Source organism: Nanorana parkeri, unplaced genomic scaffold, assembly GCF_000935625.1.
Source record: "Nanorana parkeri isolate BGI_ZX_2015 unplaced genomic scaffold, ASM93562v1 scaffold282, whole genome shotgun sequence".
In the NCBI taxonomy this organism is placed as follows: Eukaryota; Metazoa; Chordata; class Amphibia; order Anura; family Dicroglossidae; genus Nanorana; species Nanorana parkeri.
Window position 1 is genome coordinate 367,129 of NW_017306550.1, and position 18,647 is coordinate 385,775.

The following is an 18,647-nucleotide window of genomic DNA, read 5'->3' on the forward strand; positions in this document are numbered from 1 at the left end:
GCTCGACTGAGCCGCTCGGCCATGATCGGGAGCTGTACGAGCTATCTGGCCGTAGCTTCGGATCGGCCGAAGCTACGGCCAGATCCTTCGGCAGCTTCGTGAATAGACCCCTTAGTGTTTGTTAATGGAGCTGGCTCCTACAGAAAAATCCTGCTGGCCCTTGGGTTGGAGAGACTGGCTCCTGAATGTTATATTAATTTGCCCACCCCTGTCTTAAGGTGAGATCTCTACACTAGAGTTGCTGGATCTGTATCCTTGCTTTGGCCATACTGAGACAGTAACACTCTTGCTGATGGGTCTTCACATTATCTATATATTAAGAGAAATGCAACAAGAGTTGCTAGAACACACATAGTTGGATGGGAACTCCCAAAACTCAAGACTGGAACAGAAGTGGTAAATATGGCAGGGACAGCTTCCTGTTGCAGTATCCAAAATATGGAGTATTAGACGTCAGGGACTGGCCCACCCATAACTAAAATATAGTATTTGGGTAGAGTGGCCCTTTAATGCTATAAACTTGTTTTATGGTTACAATGAACCAAAATATGTCTAAACTCACCCGAAGAGTCCAGCATGGCGCTGCTGGCACGCATTCTTCACCTGAGCATCAAAATTTGTTTTGTAGTTCAGGCACGCTTCCGCCGTGTAACACTGCAAAGTAACACAACAGATGTTCAGTGCTAGTGTTCTTGTGACATAAGGATAGTATGTCGACTACTCAATGTCCAAACAAAAGGAGAGACAAAAAAACAAATCGCTCTTCATGCAATACAAAAACACCTTTATTGACATATGTACAGCATGTCCATTAACAGAATTGTAAAGTTTCAGACCCACCAGAGGTCCCTTCATCAGGCAAAATGATACGTCACTCATGTCATTTTGCTTGATGAAGGGACCCCTGGTGGTTCAGAAACATTGTATTTCTCCTATATGACATGCTGAAGTGAATATACATTATTACAGGTAGTTTTTATTGCATGAAGACTAAGGTGTGCTGGCAACATATTTTCTTCTGCTGTGGTGTCATCCACGGTTTGCTTCATCACCCCACCTCTGAGTGTATTCTGATCTGGCGTACTATTAAGGTATATATATATGATTTAACAAAAGAAGAGATATCTAAATAAATGATTGTTCATTCCTCATTGCTTTTGAGTATGGAACAGGAATATATACTGTATTTCCTGGCTGGTTCTCATTTAGAGGGACTGTCCTTCTATTGGAACCAAATCCCCCTGTCCATGGTTCCGCTATAAATGTTGCTTCATTAGATCTGGTGTAATTATCCATATGAATAAATGTTCTCCTTAAAGTGCAACTCACACCAAAACTTTATTTTTTAGCTTTGGATAGAGTGGAGAGTGATTAGAACCCCTGCTTTGGATAGAGCTTTGGATAGAGTGGATAGGGATTAGAACCCCTGTCAGGTTATAATTGCTGGCTGTGTGCCCTCTATGGAGATTCACCCTCTCTATTTGTCCAGATGATCATTTTTACTGAAAGTGAAAGAAAATCCCAAATTCTGGGTGGTCATCAGCCTAGGAATAGATGGGACATCTTCCAATGGGGAAACTAGTTCTGGTGACTCTACTGACCACCAAAGATTTCACTCTCTTTGGAGGGATTTCCTCTCATGTGTTGTGTCTGTTGGACAGGGGGTGAAGGGAAATCTCCCCAATGAGACAGATGACAGAGGTTATAACCCTCCCTTACTCTATCCAAAAAAAAAAGTTTTGGCTTAGGTTCTACTATAACGACCAAAGTTTGTTTCTAGTGTAAAATGTTTAATCCACGCTTTAGATGACGGCATCAATTACTTTTAGACACTAATATAAAAGAAAGGTAGTTGTGAAAAAAGCCCCATTGAAATTAAAGTGGAAGTTCACCTTATAATTAATCTATGAACATTAAACAGCCATCTAACACACCTTGCTAAACACACCTTGATAAAAATGTAGGACCTAGCGTTTGACTTCTGTCCACGCTTTGCTTCTCCAGCAATCAGCATTGGAAACTGCCAATCATTTACCAGTGATACTATGTAACTCATATTGGTTTGTTTGCTGAGCAACATTATGTGGGGAATTTATCAAAAGTGAAGCAGACAGAATCTGGAGCAGTTGCCCACAGCAACCAATCAGCTTCTCTCTTCAGTTTGTTCAGCTGAGATTTGAAAATGAAAGAGAGAAGATGATTGGTTGCCTTGCACAGCTGCTCCAGATGTTCTCGGCTCCAGTTTTGATAAATTCCCTTCTATGAGTTTTATGGTGTTGCTGGTAAATGGCCAGCTGATTACTGGACAACCAAAGCTTAGATTGAAGTCAAAGCTAATGCTATGCATTTATCAAGGTACATATAGCTGTTTAACTTTCATAGATTCAATTCTAGAGTGGACATCCACTTTAGGTGATCAATGGTCCATGTGATCGGGGATCTGGTGGGAGTGTGGCCATTGCCAAATATTCTGTGCTAAGCGTATGCTTCTTTCCCACATATCAGACGGTTGGAGATATGTGGATGTGATGATTTCCTGAGAACACCACTTGGCCAAATAAACACTAAGTATGAACACAAAGCACACCCTGCCCAATGGAAATACACATAGCTCTGCACGTACTTCTGTAACAGCAATACTAGTGAGAAGTTCACCATAACAAGTCTACTTACAGCATTCATACAACTCTACAGGAGGGATTCCTGGTCACATTCTATTTCAAGGCATACAGGTAATCAGCATTCTACGATCTATACACCCTTCATACTGCCAACTCTAAGAGAAGAGAAAAGGATAACCATCCTAGGAGGTAACAAAGGAGCACTATGCCATATCATAGCACACAGCCATCACTGGGCATAACAATCCCAGGAGCGATCATGAAGTAGAGAGCAGGGTGATAGCTGCAGATACAGGTAGACTTGCCTTGGGCATGTGTGAGATGAGTCTATCTCTGGGGACAGGCGATGATGGCTGGCTCAGCATGGTGCAGCTCTCCCGGTATTACAGAACGCTGGCGGAAGGTGCACAACTACTTGGTCTAGCGGCACAGAAGCGTTGCTTGCTTTGCCTGGGCACTCTACGGTTACCATGGAAACGGCTAGAAAGCCATGGGCGTGGTTTCTCCCGGCTTCAGAGGACCTGGCGAGGGTGACTCAAAGTAGGTCTCTGTGGGCGGTGCTAACATATCCAGCTTCCATGTGGTGGATGTGGACCGAATGCAAGAGGAGGGCTTATGTCTCCATAATATAAATTACAATGTTTATTGGTTAAAGGGGTAGAAGGCAGACTTATCTGCAAATTTAAGGTCATGCGGCGCATGCAATTAGCCGAAGTACTTCTGTTTGTCGAAGCACGGCGGCAGCACGAAACGCCTTTACGCAAGTTGCGTATTTGTTCTTCTTTACAGCCACGACGTCAGCGTAGAGTGTTATTCCGGACTACGTTCTGTGCGCCCATGTGTAGTTGGTTGCCTGGCGACCAGGGTACGCTCAGTGTGGCACTAGGTTAGCTGTGAGGACGAGCAGCTGCTGCGAACTGGAATAGGGCGACGGCTGGTGTTCGGTGAGCATGTTGACCCCCTGCTGTTCTTCCCAGCTCCATTTCTACCACTCTCGGGGAATTTATCATTGTACCTGATCAAACATAAACATGGCACCAAATCCTAATTGTTTGGGCCATATTCCCCTGCTCTGTGGCATTCCGCCTGTGCCATCAATGATACACACGCCCCCCCCCCGCATAAGGGTTGTTCTTTCCAGCATCCAAAGTGGTACTCAAGTCACACCTTTCTGTTATAGTGAGGTTGCATCTGACATAAACTCTAGTCCTCCTCCCTATTAATAAAGAAAAAAAGTTTTGCTTGCTTCTTCCTTTTAAAGAAGAACTCAAAAAATATTATGAACCCTTGCAGTGGGGCTACCCCTGCTCTGCAAGAGTCAACTGCTTGTTTTGGTCTAGGGAGGAAAATACAAAAGTTATGCTCACTTTAAGCTCCAAACCGGCTTGCTCTTAGACCGGCCCCTGGAGCCTCTCTCCCCCTCTAAGGTCCCTGAGTCATCACATTCTATAGGATGTGAGGACACCGACGGACACATCATCACTGCAGAGGAGGAGGAGACAGGCAGGGAGCACTATCACAACCAGCCGGAAAAAACGATCGGGTAAGTATAACTTTTTTATGTTTGTACCTAGACAAAAACAAGCAAATACCCTTTGCAGTTTGGGGGTAGCCACACGGCAAGGGTTAATAAAAGTTATTTAACAATTCTTTAAAGAATTGTGACTCCTGTCTGTTAAAGCAGAAGCAAAGTCAGTAAAATAAAAAATGCTTGGAGGTAGAGATTTTTGGCAGAGACGTGCAAATTCTCCTCTGCCCAATGAACGTCTTCCTCTCAGTTTATAATTTTCTGTATTAGACTGCATGGCACATTCACAGCATCTCTACGCAGGAGTTATCTCATCAGTGGCCATCCCAGTGCTGTGCATACAACTCCAATTCCAAAAAAGTCTGGACGCTGTGTAAAATCTACATAAAATCAGAATGCAGTGATCTGCAAATCTCATAAACTCATATTTTATTCACAAAAGGAAATAGAAAACATATCAAATGTTTAAACTGAGAAAATGGACCATTTTAAGAAAAAAATAAGGTCATTTTGAAATTGATGGCAGCAACATGTCTCAAAAAAAGTTGTTTACCACGGGGGAGCATCCCCTCTTATTTTAACAGCACTCTGTAAATGTCTGGGAACTGAGGAGACCAGTTGCTGGAGTTTTGGGAGAGGAATGATGTCCCATTCTTGCCTAATATAGGATTCGAACTGCTTAACAGTCCTGGTTCTTTGTCGTATTTCTTGTTTCAAGATGAGCCAAATATTTTCAATTGGTGAAGGGTCCGGACTGCAAAGGGGCCAGTTAAGCACCCGGACTCTTCTACTATGAAGCCATGCTGTTGTCATAGATGCAGTTGCCAAAAAGAATATCAAATTTCTATTCGTCTGACCACAGAACAGTTTTACACTTTGCAACAGACCATTTTAAATGAGCTTTGGCCCAGAGAAGATGGCGGCGTTTCTGGATCATGTTCAGATTTGGGTTCTTCTTTGCATTATGGAGCTTTAACTTGCCTTTTTGGATGGCACAGCAACCTGTGTTCACAGACAGTGATTTTTGGAAGTATTCCTGAGCCTATGCAGTGATGTCCACCACAGATTCATGTCTGTTTTTAATGCAGTGCCATCTGAGGGCCCGAAGATCACGGGCATTCAATATTGCGTTTTGGCCTTGTCCCTTGTACACAGAGATTTCTCCATAGATCTTTCTTATGTATTGTAGGTGATGACATATTTAAAGTCTTTGCAATTTTACATTGAGGAACATTATTCAGAAATTGTTTGACAATTTTTAGATGCAGCTTTTCACAGATTGGTGAACCTCTGCCCATCTTTACCTCTGAGACACACAGACTCTCTAAAGGTGCCCATATACCTGACGATTATCGTACGATAATCGCGGGATCACCCATACAATAATCGGCAGGTGTATGGGCAGCTTGCGACCGCATTTACTGTACGGTCGAACGACTTTCGCCTTACGAGCACACTAGAAAACCCGCCGAAAATCATACGATTTTCAGCGGTTAAGTAGCGCGATCGCAAGACGAAAGCCGCACTGGCCGGTGTGCAAGCGCACACTGCCTGCTCAGCATTGCAATCATTGGCAAGCCCTCCCCTCAGCAGACTCGCAAGTATGATCTGCCTGTCCAAGATGGGCAGGCCATACAAAATTTTAATCACCTTACAACCATCGCACAACGAAAGTCGTGAAATGGTTGTAAGGTGTATGGGCAGCTTAAGATGCTCTTTTTATACCCAATCATGTTACTGACCTGCTGCAAATTAATCTAATTAGTTGCAAAATGTTCTCCCAGCTCTTCCTTGTTAGTACCACTTACTTGGCCAGCTATTTGTTGCCCTGTCCCAACTTTTTTTGAGACATGTTGCTGCCACCAATTTTAAAATGACCTTATTTTTTTCTTAAAATGGTTAATTTTCTCAGTTTAAACATTGTATATGTTTTATGTTCTCTATTGTGAATAAAATCTGGCTTTAATGAGAGTTGCAAATCATTGCATTCTGTTTTTATGTAGATTTTACACAGCATCCAGGCTTTTTGGGAATTTGGGTTATACTTATGTTTCAAAAGGCATTTAAAGCCAAAATTGGGACCAATTTCAGTGGGACTCAAGTAAAGCTGGCCATAAACCTTACAATTATTTTCAGATTTTCTATGGTCAGATGGAAAACGTTCAACAGATTCCTCCATCTACACTTAGCTTTGTGGATGGAGGAATCTCCCACTGGGCCAATCTTCAGTATCTTGCTAGTCGGCCCCGCTGGCTGTCAAAAGACCTAAAAATCTGATTGGATGCAGGCATTTTTCAGGTGTTATGGAGTTTCATTTAGGAGAGATGGGGAAGGACAAACTGCATTAAATCACCTCATACAGCGTCCAGCCGTCTTCACTTTAGGTAGATGCGGGAATATGAGAAGCTCTACCTAGAGCGAGGACGGCTGGACGCTGCATGATTTTAATGATGCATTTCTTTAATTTTTGCGAAAGGTGAACTTATCCTTTAGGTCAGTGGTTCTCAACCTTTCTAGGGCCGAGACCCCTTGGTAACATTTGCCTAATTGTGGTGACCCCCCAACGGTAAAATTTAGGGAGGACGTTGCTGCTGCAACGACATCTGGCGTCGTGGCGGGAGAACTGACACTGCTGCGCTAGGAGAGGGCTGAGGAGGACTCTCACCTAGCACAGCAGAAATCACACAGCGACCCACAGGTTGAGAACCACTGGCGTACGCTGTCAGAATAAAAAAAAACCAAACAAACACAAAAAAACACCATAGGAATGCACAGCTAGATTCCTATTGGCTATTTCACTTTGCAATAGCCAATAGCAAACTAGCTATTGCACCCGCCCTCTGCTGCCGTCGATCACTAGAAGAGGACCTGATGGAGAACTGCAGGTCCCCTTCTGCTGATTGGCGGCAGCAGAGGGAACGGCCCGGAAAGTGGAAAAACACTGTGCAGAAACCCATGCAGATCTGGTCTGCGTTTGGTGTGTTAGCAAGCCCTTAAACACCTTACCGGATTTTGATATCTAATGTTTCATCCCTGTGCTACAGAATCTCCCTAGTCAAGTCTATCGTACTCTATCCAGAAACCAATATCAAATGCTATATATGACACAGTAACTGACATTCCATTGTTGTTCTCCTCTTAGGACAAAGAAAAGTTCATAGCCATCCGGCATTTCCGTGTCTTTAAAATGGCTGAAGCTAGGATATCAGTTTATCTACCACCAAACATTGATCCCACAAAAGCCCCCATTGCCTTTGGTGAGAGGGCATTACCAAAATTAAATGAGGAACTGAAGAGCCCTGAGCTGATTACTCGACAGAAATCTCTCATGGCACTGTGTGATATTGTGCACGATCCAGAATATGTCTACCAGGCTGTGCATTTGGGTAAGACATATAGTCATGCTCTGTGATTCATAAAAAAGGATCATGTGATCAGCAACCTAACGAAATGATATATCGGTTTACAAATCCTGATTTTATTTCTGTGAGTCACTGCACTTTACTCATAACTTGTCTTATTTCACCCGCCTGCATGTTTTCATGTTGTATTAGCACTTTCCTGTCCCACAAGGTGTGCAGAACAGGCAATACACAGAGATGCTTCATTATTATGACTTCACGTCTGATTCTTACTAATGATACAACTCCAGACAGACAAAAACACCAATAAATGCAGCTGTACTGTATATTTATTTAAACAAAAATCACTAAAAGTATTTACATTTTTGTAAATTTTTGTATTAACCCTTGCAGTGGGGCTACCCTTGCACTGCAAAGGTTAAAGGAGAACTATGAGGTGAGTGCTTTTCACTCACCTCATAGTTCTAGCCGACCTGTGACAATGAGACTGTCACAGGTCGGCTCAGTAGATCGGGAGGTGAGCGAACACATACCGGCGTTCGCTCACCTCTCGATCCTGTCACGGCTCTCTGCCGTGACAGGGGAGGGGCTGGATTCCCCCCGCTCCAATCCTCCAGCGCTGACTGGTGGAACAGACAGGGAGGGGGCGGGTACAGCTGGCTCTGCCTCGATAGGCAGAGCCAGCTGTCAGTCACGCAGCTGGGCAGATCCCGGCATAATTGTCGGGATCCGCTTCAGCTGCTGCGTCTCAGTATACCGTGAGCAGAAGCTCGCGGTATACTGCGGCGCCTCAGTATACCACGAACTACAGCTGGCGGTCTACTGAGCCTAGGGTGACGGGAGGACGCTAGTTTGTGTCCTCCCGTTACCCTTAGGAGAACTATGGGGAAAAGCCTTAACCCCATAGTTCTCCTTTAACTGCTCATTTTTGCCTAGGGTCCAAAAAAAAGAAGTTATACTCACTCAAACCTCCGAGCAGGCAGCGCTCCCTCCAGCCAGTCTCGCCTGCCACTACAGCAATGGTATGTCTCTCGGCGTCCTCACGTACTATACACTGTATTTGGCATGATGACTCATGGATTCCTAGACCGCTGCAGAGGAGGGGGAGAGACGTTGTAGGGGCCGATGTCTAGGGATATGGTGTAAAGCACTTTTACTTACTTGATAGCTGCTTCCCCGGCAGATGGCACTCACCTCTTTCTGCCTCATCTTGTGGATTGTCCCTCGGTGTCTTCACGCATAATGCAGGGCTATGGGCCCTGCATTAGATCTGATGATGTCAGCGGGCCTCCAACCACCAAAGCAGAAGGGGGTAGAGGCTGTGGGCAGCAGTTCTGGAGCCAGCAGGGAGTGGTTGAAAAGGTCCCCTAGACAAAAGCGAGCAGTTAACCCTTGTAGCGCAGAGGTAGCTCACTACATATATACTTGATTTTAGGTTTTTGTAACCCCCTAGTAAGTAGTAATCAGACTGGGAAAGGGAAAGGGCAGCACCCTGAGCCAGTCAGGTGGGCTGTATTCAAATCTGCTGGCCAGAAACATGCTGACAGTAGAAGAGAGCACAGAGTTGACTTTGACAGTCTGTTATTGCTGCTTTGTTGTCCAGTCCCAGGCTAAGAGAGAAGACCTAACTGTTGCTTCAAGTGGAACTACACCCTCCTATCCTTTACATTTAGGAAGGTGCCATCTTAGCCTCTATTTGAAATGCTATGGTGGTGCACATGTGATCAGCTATGGCACCAGACATTTGAGGGAAGGAGAACACACACAAAAGCACTGCTCCTCCATGGCTTAAGGAAAGCATGAGGAGCACGTCCTCGCTGCAATATGAGCCCATACAAACAGAAGAAAAGCTGTCCGCACACCGGATTCTGCTGGAATAGTTTATTGAAGCTTGTACCACATCAGTGGTGTCCTGCCCAAGGTCCGCCCCCTCTTATGCATTTCACCCACTTACGCATTTCACCCAATCAAGGCTTAGATTATACTATGGCTACGACTCTACAACTAAGCCCATGATTGGCTGAAACGCATCAGAGGGGGTGGACCTTGGGCAGGACTTCAGTGAAGTGGTACAAGCTTCAATAAACTATTTCAGCGGAATCCAGTGTGCATCCAACTTTTCTTCTGTTTGTACCAGTTATTTGAGGGCTTGAAAGTTTGGTTGAGAGCTAAAATAAGTACACTGGCAACCTTGACAGCTGACATGCTTTGAAAATAGCTGTTTTGGAGACAGTTAAATTGGTGAGTCTAGTTCTGATTTAACAGCAGCAGAGAAAAGTTAGGTCTTCAGGCTGGCTGTGTTGTCTATCACAGTTGGGTAAATTTTAGGACTGAATGTACACAAATATACATTCTTTGGCAGGGAAGACATTTCCCATGTATGCATTTCAGCTGTGTGTTTAGCTGTTTGCCTGGAGATCAGATTTAAAGTACTAATTGGCCAACGTCAGCTTTTTGCCACGAAGCTACCTATAGCCCTCGTCCAACCTCTGGCTAGCGGATTGAAAACTAATCTTACATTTTGTCTTTCATAGACTGTAAACAATAATAACTCAGGTGTGTATAGATTAGAAGCCGTAGGATTGGGGTACCCGCAGTGATGTCACAAGGGGGGTGCTGTGGTGCGACCCTCATTGGGTGACACCACAGTGCCTGAAAAATCAGACACTGTGTCAAGTGCATGTACGGTAACGTCCCAGCGGGGTGTCACCTTGCAGGCAGCTCCGGGTGACATAACGCCTGGGGACGCCCCTGGGTACTCGGAGCTTCTCTTGCTCACAGACTATAGAGTCCTATGTGATTCTGTGGCAGAAGATCTGCACTGTATAGAACAATAATTACTGAATGCTGACAAGAGGTGTGACTGGCATAGTAAATGGCAGATGATGGTGAAATTGTATTTATCAGTCTTTGACAAATTTACCATTGTTTAAAATTGACATATTACTTATAGTAGTATTACATTCTTACTGCAGGAGCAAGGTTCTGGGGTGTGAGTGTGCAGACACGTACAACCTGGCACTATTATTATTATTATACAGGATTTATATAGTGCCAACAGTTTGCGCAGCGCTTTACAATATAAGGAAGATACTACACTACACTGGCACTACATTTTTAGTGGTGGTTATTATTTTTTGGGTATTGATGACTCTGGTCTAGCTTACCAATCTCTTTGGCCTGTTTAATGAAAGAAATCCAGCCAACAGAAAGCAGGATATTGTTGAAAATGAGGGGCAGTTGAAATCATACCATATAACCAAGTAATAAAACCAAAAGAAATAGTCCACACTGACTCTAAAATCACATTTTCAGCCACTCACAACAAAGAGATGATATATCCAAATGTGGCACTTATAAAAAGTTCAATATTGAGATGAATTAGAAAACCAGTAACAACAGTTTGTAACAATGTAACCTCCTCCATGGTGCCATGAAATCAAATAACTGCACTCCATTGGCTGTAATATCGTGACCATGTTGATGAGCCCTGGCCCTGGGGATGTGGGGGTCTGCAGACTTATCAGAATCTGGATGCCACATTCTTTCAGATAAGGAGGCTCCTAGGTAGCCCCCCCCCCCATGTGAATGAGTAAGAGGTACACAGAAAATAAACACACACCATGACTAAGTCCCTTATTAAAAATAAGTAAATAAACATTTCCCCCCTTGTAAATCCAACATCAACAACATTGTCTAGTGATGTATCCAATGTCAATCACAATGTATGACACTTAATGACCCACTGGACACGAAGATCCACACAGCCATGATCCGCTCCCACCAATACTCCCGTTACATATAACAGTTCTCCGTCCAGCTGCTGAATGTCAAGACTGACTGGGTATCCCTGGTGATGTTATTGACCAAATATGGCCATAACCATAATGGATCAATGACGACATTCAGGATGCCCAGCCATCTTATTGATATTCAGTAGTAATTCATATGGTCATGCCGATATTCGGTCAATGACGTGACCTGGGATACCCGCTGACTTGTTTACTATGTCATTCATTTAGTGGTGATGGGAATGCCGCAACTAAATTAATGCCTATTGGCTGCAGCAGCTGGCCATGTAGTCCACCCTTTTGGCGAACCAAGAGCTGCTAGAGTTGAAGTTGAACTCACCGTCAACTCGAAGCTTATCCTTAGTGTAAACAGGACAAAGATGAAATGAGAAATTGTCGCAATTAGAGCAATAGTATACATAAACTGGAGTACCCACGTTGTTATCTTGAAGAGGCATGCTTTTTATTTTCAGAGTTTAATAAATAAGTATTTTCTTTTTGATATGTGATTGTTTATACAGGTTTCATGGACACCCTGAAAACTCTGCTATATGATGAAGACTGTACTGTCAGACAAAAGACAACTGAAGTCTTCCACATCATGGCTGGTCATAACATTGGAAGGTTAGTGACCTTTGTGTGATGTTATATCTTGATATAATAAGAAATAACGTGTCATGTTTATCAATGATATTGTTTATCATTAAAGGAATGTTTATCATATATATCTTGGTGTATACGATATATACTGTTTATGATATATATAGGTGTATGTATACCTTCCATGCTGTTTATAGATATAAAATATTAGCACTTGGGCTTGATCTTGTGCAGCTATGCAAGTGCATACTTACTTTCCAAACTTACAAATGGTGGTGTGGGACCACACTTATCTTTATTAAACAGTTGAAATTAGATTAGATTAGATTAGATTAGAATGGTCAGTATTTGGCTTGTAGAAGCAAGATCATTGACATTATTTTATAATATTATTTTTTATGACTAGAAAATGTGTACCAGTTCATGAACAGAATAGCTTAGGGCAGGGGCAGACAAACATGGCACTCCAGCTGTGGTAAAACTAAAATCCCATTATGCATCTGCCTCCGGGAGTCATGCCTGTGGCTGTCAGAGTCCTGCAATGCCTGATGGGACTTGTGGTTCCTTAACTGCTGGAGTGCTGCGGTTGCCTACCCCAGGTAGGTCCCTCTATAACCCTATTAAAGCTATTCAGGACAACTTCCTGTGACAAATATCCACCTTAGAGTCTATGTACACCAGGACAGTCCATTGTAGTGCATTTTTCATGGCAATGGGTGCTGCAGTAAGGCAACCTGTTAATTTGAATTGGCCAAAAATCCGATCAGCTAGCGCAGCGCACCTTAAAGCACAATAGTGTGTTACTGTGTATTGTGGTGTGCTGCAACGCTGGGGTGCCTTTCACAATGAATGGTACCAAGCACACCAACACGTATAATGAGCGTTACCGCAGCACAGTGGTGTATAACTCATCAATGATGCATCATTTTTTATATAGTTGTACATCTTTGGAAACATTTTCTTTTAACTTGCCTCTTGCTGGTTTCTTTTGATTTCATTCCATCTTCAGTCATAACCAGAAATGTTCTGTTGAATTGCTGTGTTTTTTTTTGCATGTTAAAGAAATATAAGATTGAGTAGGCAAACAATGTTTACTGTACCACATATGCTACAACATCCATTGAAAATGTCATTACCTCACTAATTGCTTCCTTTCCAATCTGATCAGGTCATGCGCTTACATGGGGCTGTTCCTCATAGATACAATTGGTTTGAAGTGTGTGTGGTCACTTTTACTCATATACAATTCTCTAAAAAAACATGTTTTATATGAATACAATGTTTAAAGAAGCAAAAGCTGACGGTTGGGAGAAGAGTGCTGATGGTGATGGGGGCAGAGTGGTGAGACCTGTTGTTGAAGTTAGAGGGTAGAATTTGATGATGGAGCAGGGAATGGCAGTGTGGAGAACAGGACCCAGAGTGTTAGGGGACATGAGAGTAAATCACTAGGGTAATGGAAACTAATGGCAGCAAGAACAGAATCCTATGGTGATGACAATGAACTGGAGGTAATAGTGAAGAAAGCAGGCAGAGTAAGCATGAGGATCTCATTTAAGGTGACAAAGGCCGGGCATTGGGAGAGGATCAATTGAAGGGGAACAAATTGGAGATTTTAATAGGAGCATGTAGTGGTGGGACAGAGGCATGCAAATCAGAGGGGTGCAGTACATAGGACCAGATCATGGACGTGAGGGGGAACAGTTAGAAAGCAGTCTGTGGGAGCAGAATATCGCCAGGAGCGGGGAGAGAGGGGCAACAAGAGCAAATTGTTAATGTAAGCGGTAAGCGTGAATACAGATAAACAGTGGGTAGAGAGGCTGGGTGTACAAAGTCATATATAAACTGCTGTTCTTCCCTCAAAAACAAAACCCTTTCTCAGCTAGTGTACATTTAAAATGTAGTTTTCTGCACCAACCAGCCCATATTGAAAAACAAGGAGCTTGGCCTAGAGAGGGAAAAAGCAGGGAATCGGGCTAACAGGATGCCAGCATATTATTGCTTCAATAATATGCTGGCTATGGGGTGGAAGGGGGCCCCAATCGTTTGTTGAGGCAAATTAAATATAAAACATGTGAAAATAACACAGAACTGTATAACTAAGCGCTGGAGTGGTTGGAGTTGACGACAAAGCTAATCCCCTATAAAGTCTACAGTGTAGAGACAATTTCAGATGTACAAGAGGAGTCTTTGGGATCTTGGCATTGGTAATCACAGCTCAGAGAAAGGTCATCAGGAGGGCCCCTATTACATTTTTGCTATGGGGCCCCATGATCAGTAGTTACGGCCCTGAAGGTGAGGCAACGTTTATTTAAGACTCTGGCTCTACTAATCCATGTCATAGAAAAACTGCACAATGGTTTTGAATTCAGTTTCTGAAGACCCGTCATTCTAGTGACTGAGCCTCCAGCAGCCAAATGTACTAACATTCTTGGTCAGAAGATCGGAAGCTTTAAATAATATCTCAACTAATTACAAAAATATATCTTGTTTGTGTATCACTCAGCTGTAGATCCTCAAATCATCTTTGAATTGGTGCTGACACTGTCCTTCCTTCTGGAGGGTGGCTACTTTTGTTCCCCAGGGTCCCTGTGTGTGTTATGAAGCAGCCAATGCTCCAGAAGGAAGGACAGTGTCGGCACCAATTCAGAGATGATTTCAGGATCTACAGCCGAGTGATACACAAATAAGAGACATTTCTGTTAATAGCTAGTTAGGGTACGTGAATGCATTTTTAAGGTTTAACTCCTGAGTTTAGTGTAACATTAAACTAAAAAAATCACCTAAGGCGGAATTACCACAGAACAGGGTAACAAGAGGGAGTGGACAGTCAGAAGATGAGGGTCAAATCAAATGGAGCCACAGTGGAAAAGTGTGCAGGATTGAGGATGACAGCAGAAGGCAAGAGAAGGAGTTCATAGGAGGAGGACCTAAAGTCAGAAACTGACTTTAATGGAGAATTATGAGGCGAGTGATTTTCACTCAGCCTCATAATCTGAGCCGACCTGTGACAAGGAAACTGTCACAGGTCGGCTCAGTAGATTGGGAAGTGAGCGAACACATACTGGCGCTCGCTCACTTCTTGATCTAACCCTGCAGCGATTCCCCCCCTCCCTAGGGTTGCCACCTTTTCTTCAACGAAACCCGAACACTCAGGCGACGCGCAGACATTTTTTGGGGAGAATAAGTCGTAGCTTATTCATATGTAAATAGCGCCGCCCATTCATATGTAAATATCACAGTTGAGACTGTTTTCAGTGGGGGGCCAGTAGCCCCTACCTTAATTTTGGTTTCCCCTGTCTGCCTGACATCTTGTGTCCGGGTTTCTGATGCCATGAAACCCGAACACAGCATTCAAAACCTGGACTGTCCGGGTGAATCCTGGACAGGTGGCAACCCTACCCCTCCCCTGTCCGATCCTCCAGCGCTGACTGGCGGAGGGACGGGGGAGGGGGCGGGTACAGCTGGCTATGCCTCTAGATAGGCAGAGCCAGCTGTCACTCACGCAGCTTGGTGGATCCAGACAGAACTGTCGGGATCCGCCCCGGCTGCGGCGTCTCAGTATACCACGAGCTGTAGCTCGCGGTATACTGAGCTTTGGGTCACGGGAGGACGCTAGTTTGTGTCCTCCCGTTACCCTTAGGAGAACTATGGGGAAAAGCACTGACCCCATAGTTCTCCTTTAAAGCTAAACTCCAGGATAAACAAGAGGCATGTGTATTTAGATTGTCTAAATACAAAGGACAGGAAGTCCTCCTCTCTCTTACAGGGTACCAAAACTAATATAAATTGGTTGGTGTTAAAAACGCTTTTACTTTTTTCATTAAGCCCAATTTGCCTAAGCCTATCATACTGCAGGGTAATTGGCAAGTGCAGATTTTCTTGAATGGTTTAGAGAGATTGTCAGGTGGATAATGTGATAAAGCAATCTACACGCCTGTTGATAACTGGATCTGCCATAAGCCTCTTCCAAAGGTCCCCTAATATAGGTCAGTGTCACCATATATAAATCGTAGTGCCTTGTTGGTCTCATACTAAAAAATACAATTGGAAACAGCCGGGTACACAAACGTTTTTTTTTAGCCTTAGCAGCCTATCCATAGCAGCCGGGTTACAGAGAACACCAGAACCTGCCTTGGGGTTTCTTACCCATCTAATCCTCATCCCAGCCGCTCATCTTGTAACTGTTTTCTTTCCAATGATTGTCTGAATTCAGCATGACTGAGCTGGAATCCTTTGGACATTTGAACAACTTGACTGCCTTTTTGGGTATTCTCTGTTTCAGTACGGCGCACTCAAGGCAAAAGTGTGCTCCTTCCTGAGCTTTGAACTACTTTTGCTGAAGCTTCCATGGTGAGCCTGTTTGCTTCAATGTATTATTTCCTTTGGGAGTCTTCTGCACACAGTAGCAAGCAGAGAGAAAAAAAAGCATGGTGGTTAAGTGGTTAGCATGCCCACTTTTATGAGCACTGGGACCCCTGTTACCACTGGATACCATATACATGCAGTTTGTTAGTTCTTCTTGTGTTTGTGTGGGTTTCCTATAGGTGTTCCTGGTTCCTTTTACAACCCAAAATGTACTGCTGCTTAATAATCCTAGTTTGTGTGTTTATCTACATATAGGAGTATGGTAGGGTTATTAGCGTGGCAGCACCTTCGAGGCACGGAACTATGTGTTCTACAGAATGTGCACTTTATAGCATTGTGTAATATTTCAGCTACATAAATATGGGAAAAATTCAAGTGAAAGAGACTTCTCGGGAGCTTCAGAGTGACATAGCCAGAGAGCAGGGCTGTAGAGACAAAGAGACAATAACAAAAGACAAACCTATTCAGCACATTTGTAGGGTGAATTGTAGGCTGTTATGGTTATAAATCAAGTAGACGCACAGTATGAATATGAATTATCCAAGTTCTTTCTGCACCTCAGCATTTTTACAGACAGCTTGACCTCACAAATTGTGTTACATACTTACTTGATGCTAATCTATTTTCCTATTATACTTTGTCTTTTAATAACATGCGTTCTGTACTGGCACTGTAGCAGCAAATGCGTTGAGAAAAGCCTTCCGTGAGAGATGTATTTTCACCTCTCCAGGTATGCAAGGAAATTTTAGTATGGCTCCCATTCATAATAAACCATTTGTCCTTTACATGTTCCGCACCATTTATATGAGCACTGTAAGATTAATAATGCAAGGCAAGAGGGATTTCATGTTTTTCACAGTTTTATATTCCACTTTGCAGGGACGGTATCTTGAGAAGTGACGTTGTTATTGCACTCTCCCACCTTCTTAATGACCCTGTAGATGTAGTTCGGAGGAACATGCACCGAACATTCGAGATGCTCTCGGAGCTCCCAGCTGGTAAGTGTTTATGTATCTTCCTATTCTTAGAGAACTGGGGACATGAATAATAAAACATATTATAAAATACTATATGAATATAGACATTTATAATAAAAATGCTATACTATATAAAATACAAATATGAAGGGAAATGATCAAGTCACAAAGTATTGTGCTTCTCATTTCTGTCATTTCCTATTAGTATTTTAGGCCACGGCAGCATGAGGTAACTTCTTCCCATATACCAGTTTGCATTGGTCCCTGTACTTGAAATGTCTTTCTATTATTATACTTTATGAATACATTTGCACGGTGCCATTGTGTCTACACCCAGGTCAATGTAGCGCAATAGAGCTGATTTACAAAAAGTGGTGCAAAAGTGGCAACCAGGCAGGTTTCATCCTTTAAAGTGACACTAAACAAAGAGTTAAACCTTAAAAATGCCTTTATGTTCCTTAACTATTAACATAAATGTATCTTATTTGTGTATCACTCAGATGTAGATGCTCAAATCATCATCTCTGACTTCATACTGACACTGTCCTTCCTTCTGGAGGGGGGCTACTTTTGTTCCCCATGGTCCCTGCGTGTGGTGTAAAGTAGCCGCCATGCCAAGCTCACTCCTGTGATGGACTACAATCTCATGTTAGTTTACTAATTTGTATTGAAGTTATTGTCTATTAGGGGAGTGAGCTTGGAGTGGTGACTACTTTACAACACACACAGGGACCATGGGAAACATGGTAGCCACCCCCAGAAGGAAGGACAGCGTCAGTATGAAGTCAGAGATGATTTGAGGATCTACAGCCGAGTGACACACAAATTAGATAAAGTACATTGTTGTTAATAGTTAAAGTGACATTAAAGGCTAAAATGTTTTTAACCTTTCCCCCCCCCCCATGCTGGTGTAACTACTTACCTTAAATGATGGCTCTTGATATGATCATCTTCTTCTTTCCTGTAGTTTTCAGGAGTCCCTCCAGCACTGGTGACCGTCTCTGATCCAGCGATGACTCCTCTCTCTTCCTGTCACTTCCTGTCCCACGGAGTCTGTGCGGGTGCACGCTATCTCCATTGACTTACCTTGTGTCTCTGCTCGTCTCCTGGCCCGAAGATCTGAACTGCGCATGCACCCGCCCCATGATCCTTTGCGGCCGCCCGAGTATCTTCAGATCTTTGGACGGGAGCGCGCAGCGGAGACACGGGTAAGTTTAAACCCCTTTGTTAATTAATTAATTTTTTTCATGTTTTTGCAAGTATCTACACTTGCTAGCAGTAGATATACTGTATACAAAAACACGGGAGGCTTTAATGATCCTTTAAGGTACTTGAATGCATTTCTAAGATTGAACTCCTGTGTTTAGTGTCACTTTAAACTATGTAAGGAATCTGATTGCTAT

General features: G+C 43.3%; 2 protein-coding genes across 2 annotated transcripts in view; one reads left to right on the plus strand and one right to left on the minus strand.

Moving 5' to 3' along the window:
• The window catches only part of RAB36 (RAB36, member RAS oncogene family), a 28,138-nt gene extending 25,076 nt beyond the window's left edge, over positions 1–3,062 (minus strand). Inside the window, exons 1-2 of the mRNA XM_018557398.1 lie at positions 2,927–3,062; positions 563–654 (exon numbers count right to left, since the gene is read on the minus strand). Of these exons, the coding sequence (XP_018412900.1) occupies positions 563–654; positions 2,927–2,986 (152 nt within the window). The 5' untranslated portion in view covers positions 2,987–3,062. The remainder of the gene's footprint in view (positions 1–562; positions 655–2,926) is intronic.
• A 461-nt stretch (positions 3,063–3,523) lies between these two features.
• Positions 3,524–18,647, plus strand: part of RSPH14 (radial spoke head 14 homolog) — a 156,948-nt gene continuing 141,824 nt past the window's right edge. Inside the window, exons 1-4 of the mRNA XM_018557409.1 lie at positions 3,524–3,565; positions 7,292–7,535; positions 11,824–11,926; positions 17,147–17,265. Of these exons, the coding sequence (XP_018412911.1) occupies positions 7,337–7,535; positions 11,824–11,926; positions 17,147–17,265 (421 nt within the window). The 5' untranslated portion in view covers positions 3,524–3,565; positions 7,292–7,336. The remainder of the gene's footprint in view (positions 3,566–7,291; positions 7,536–11,823; positions 11,927–17,146; positions 17,266–18,647) is intronic.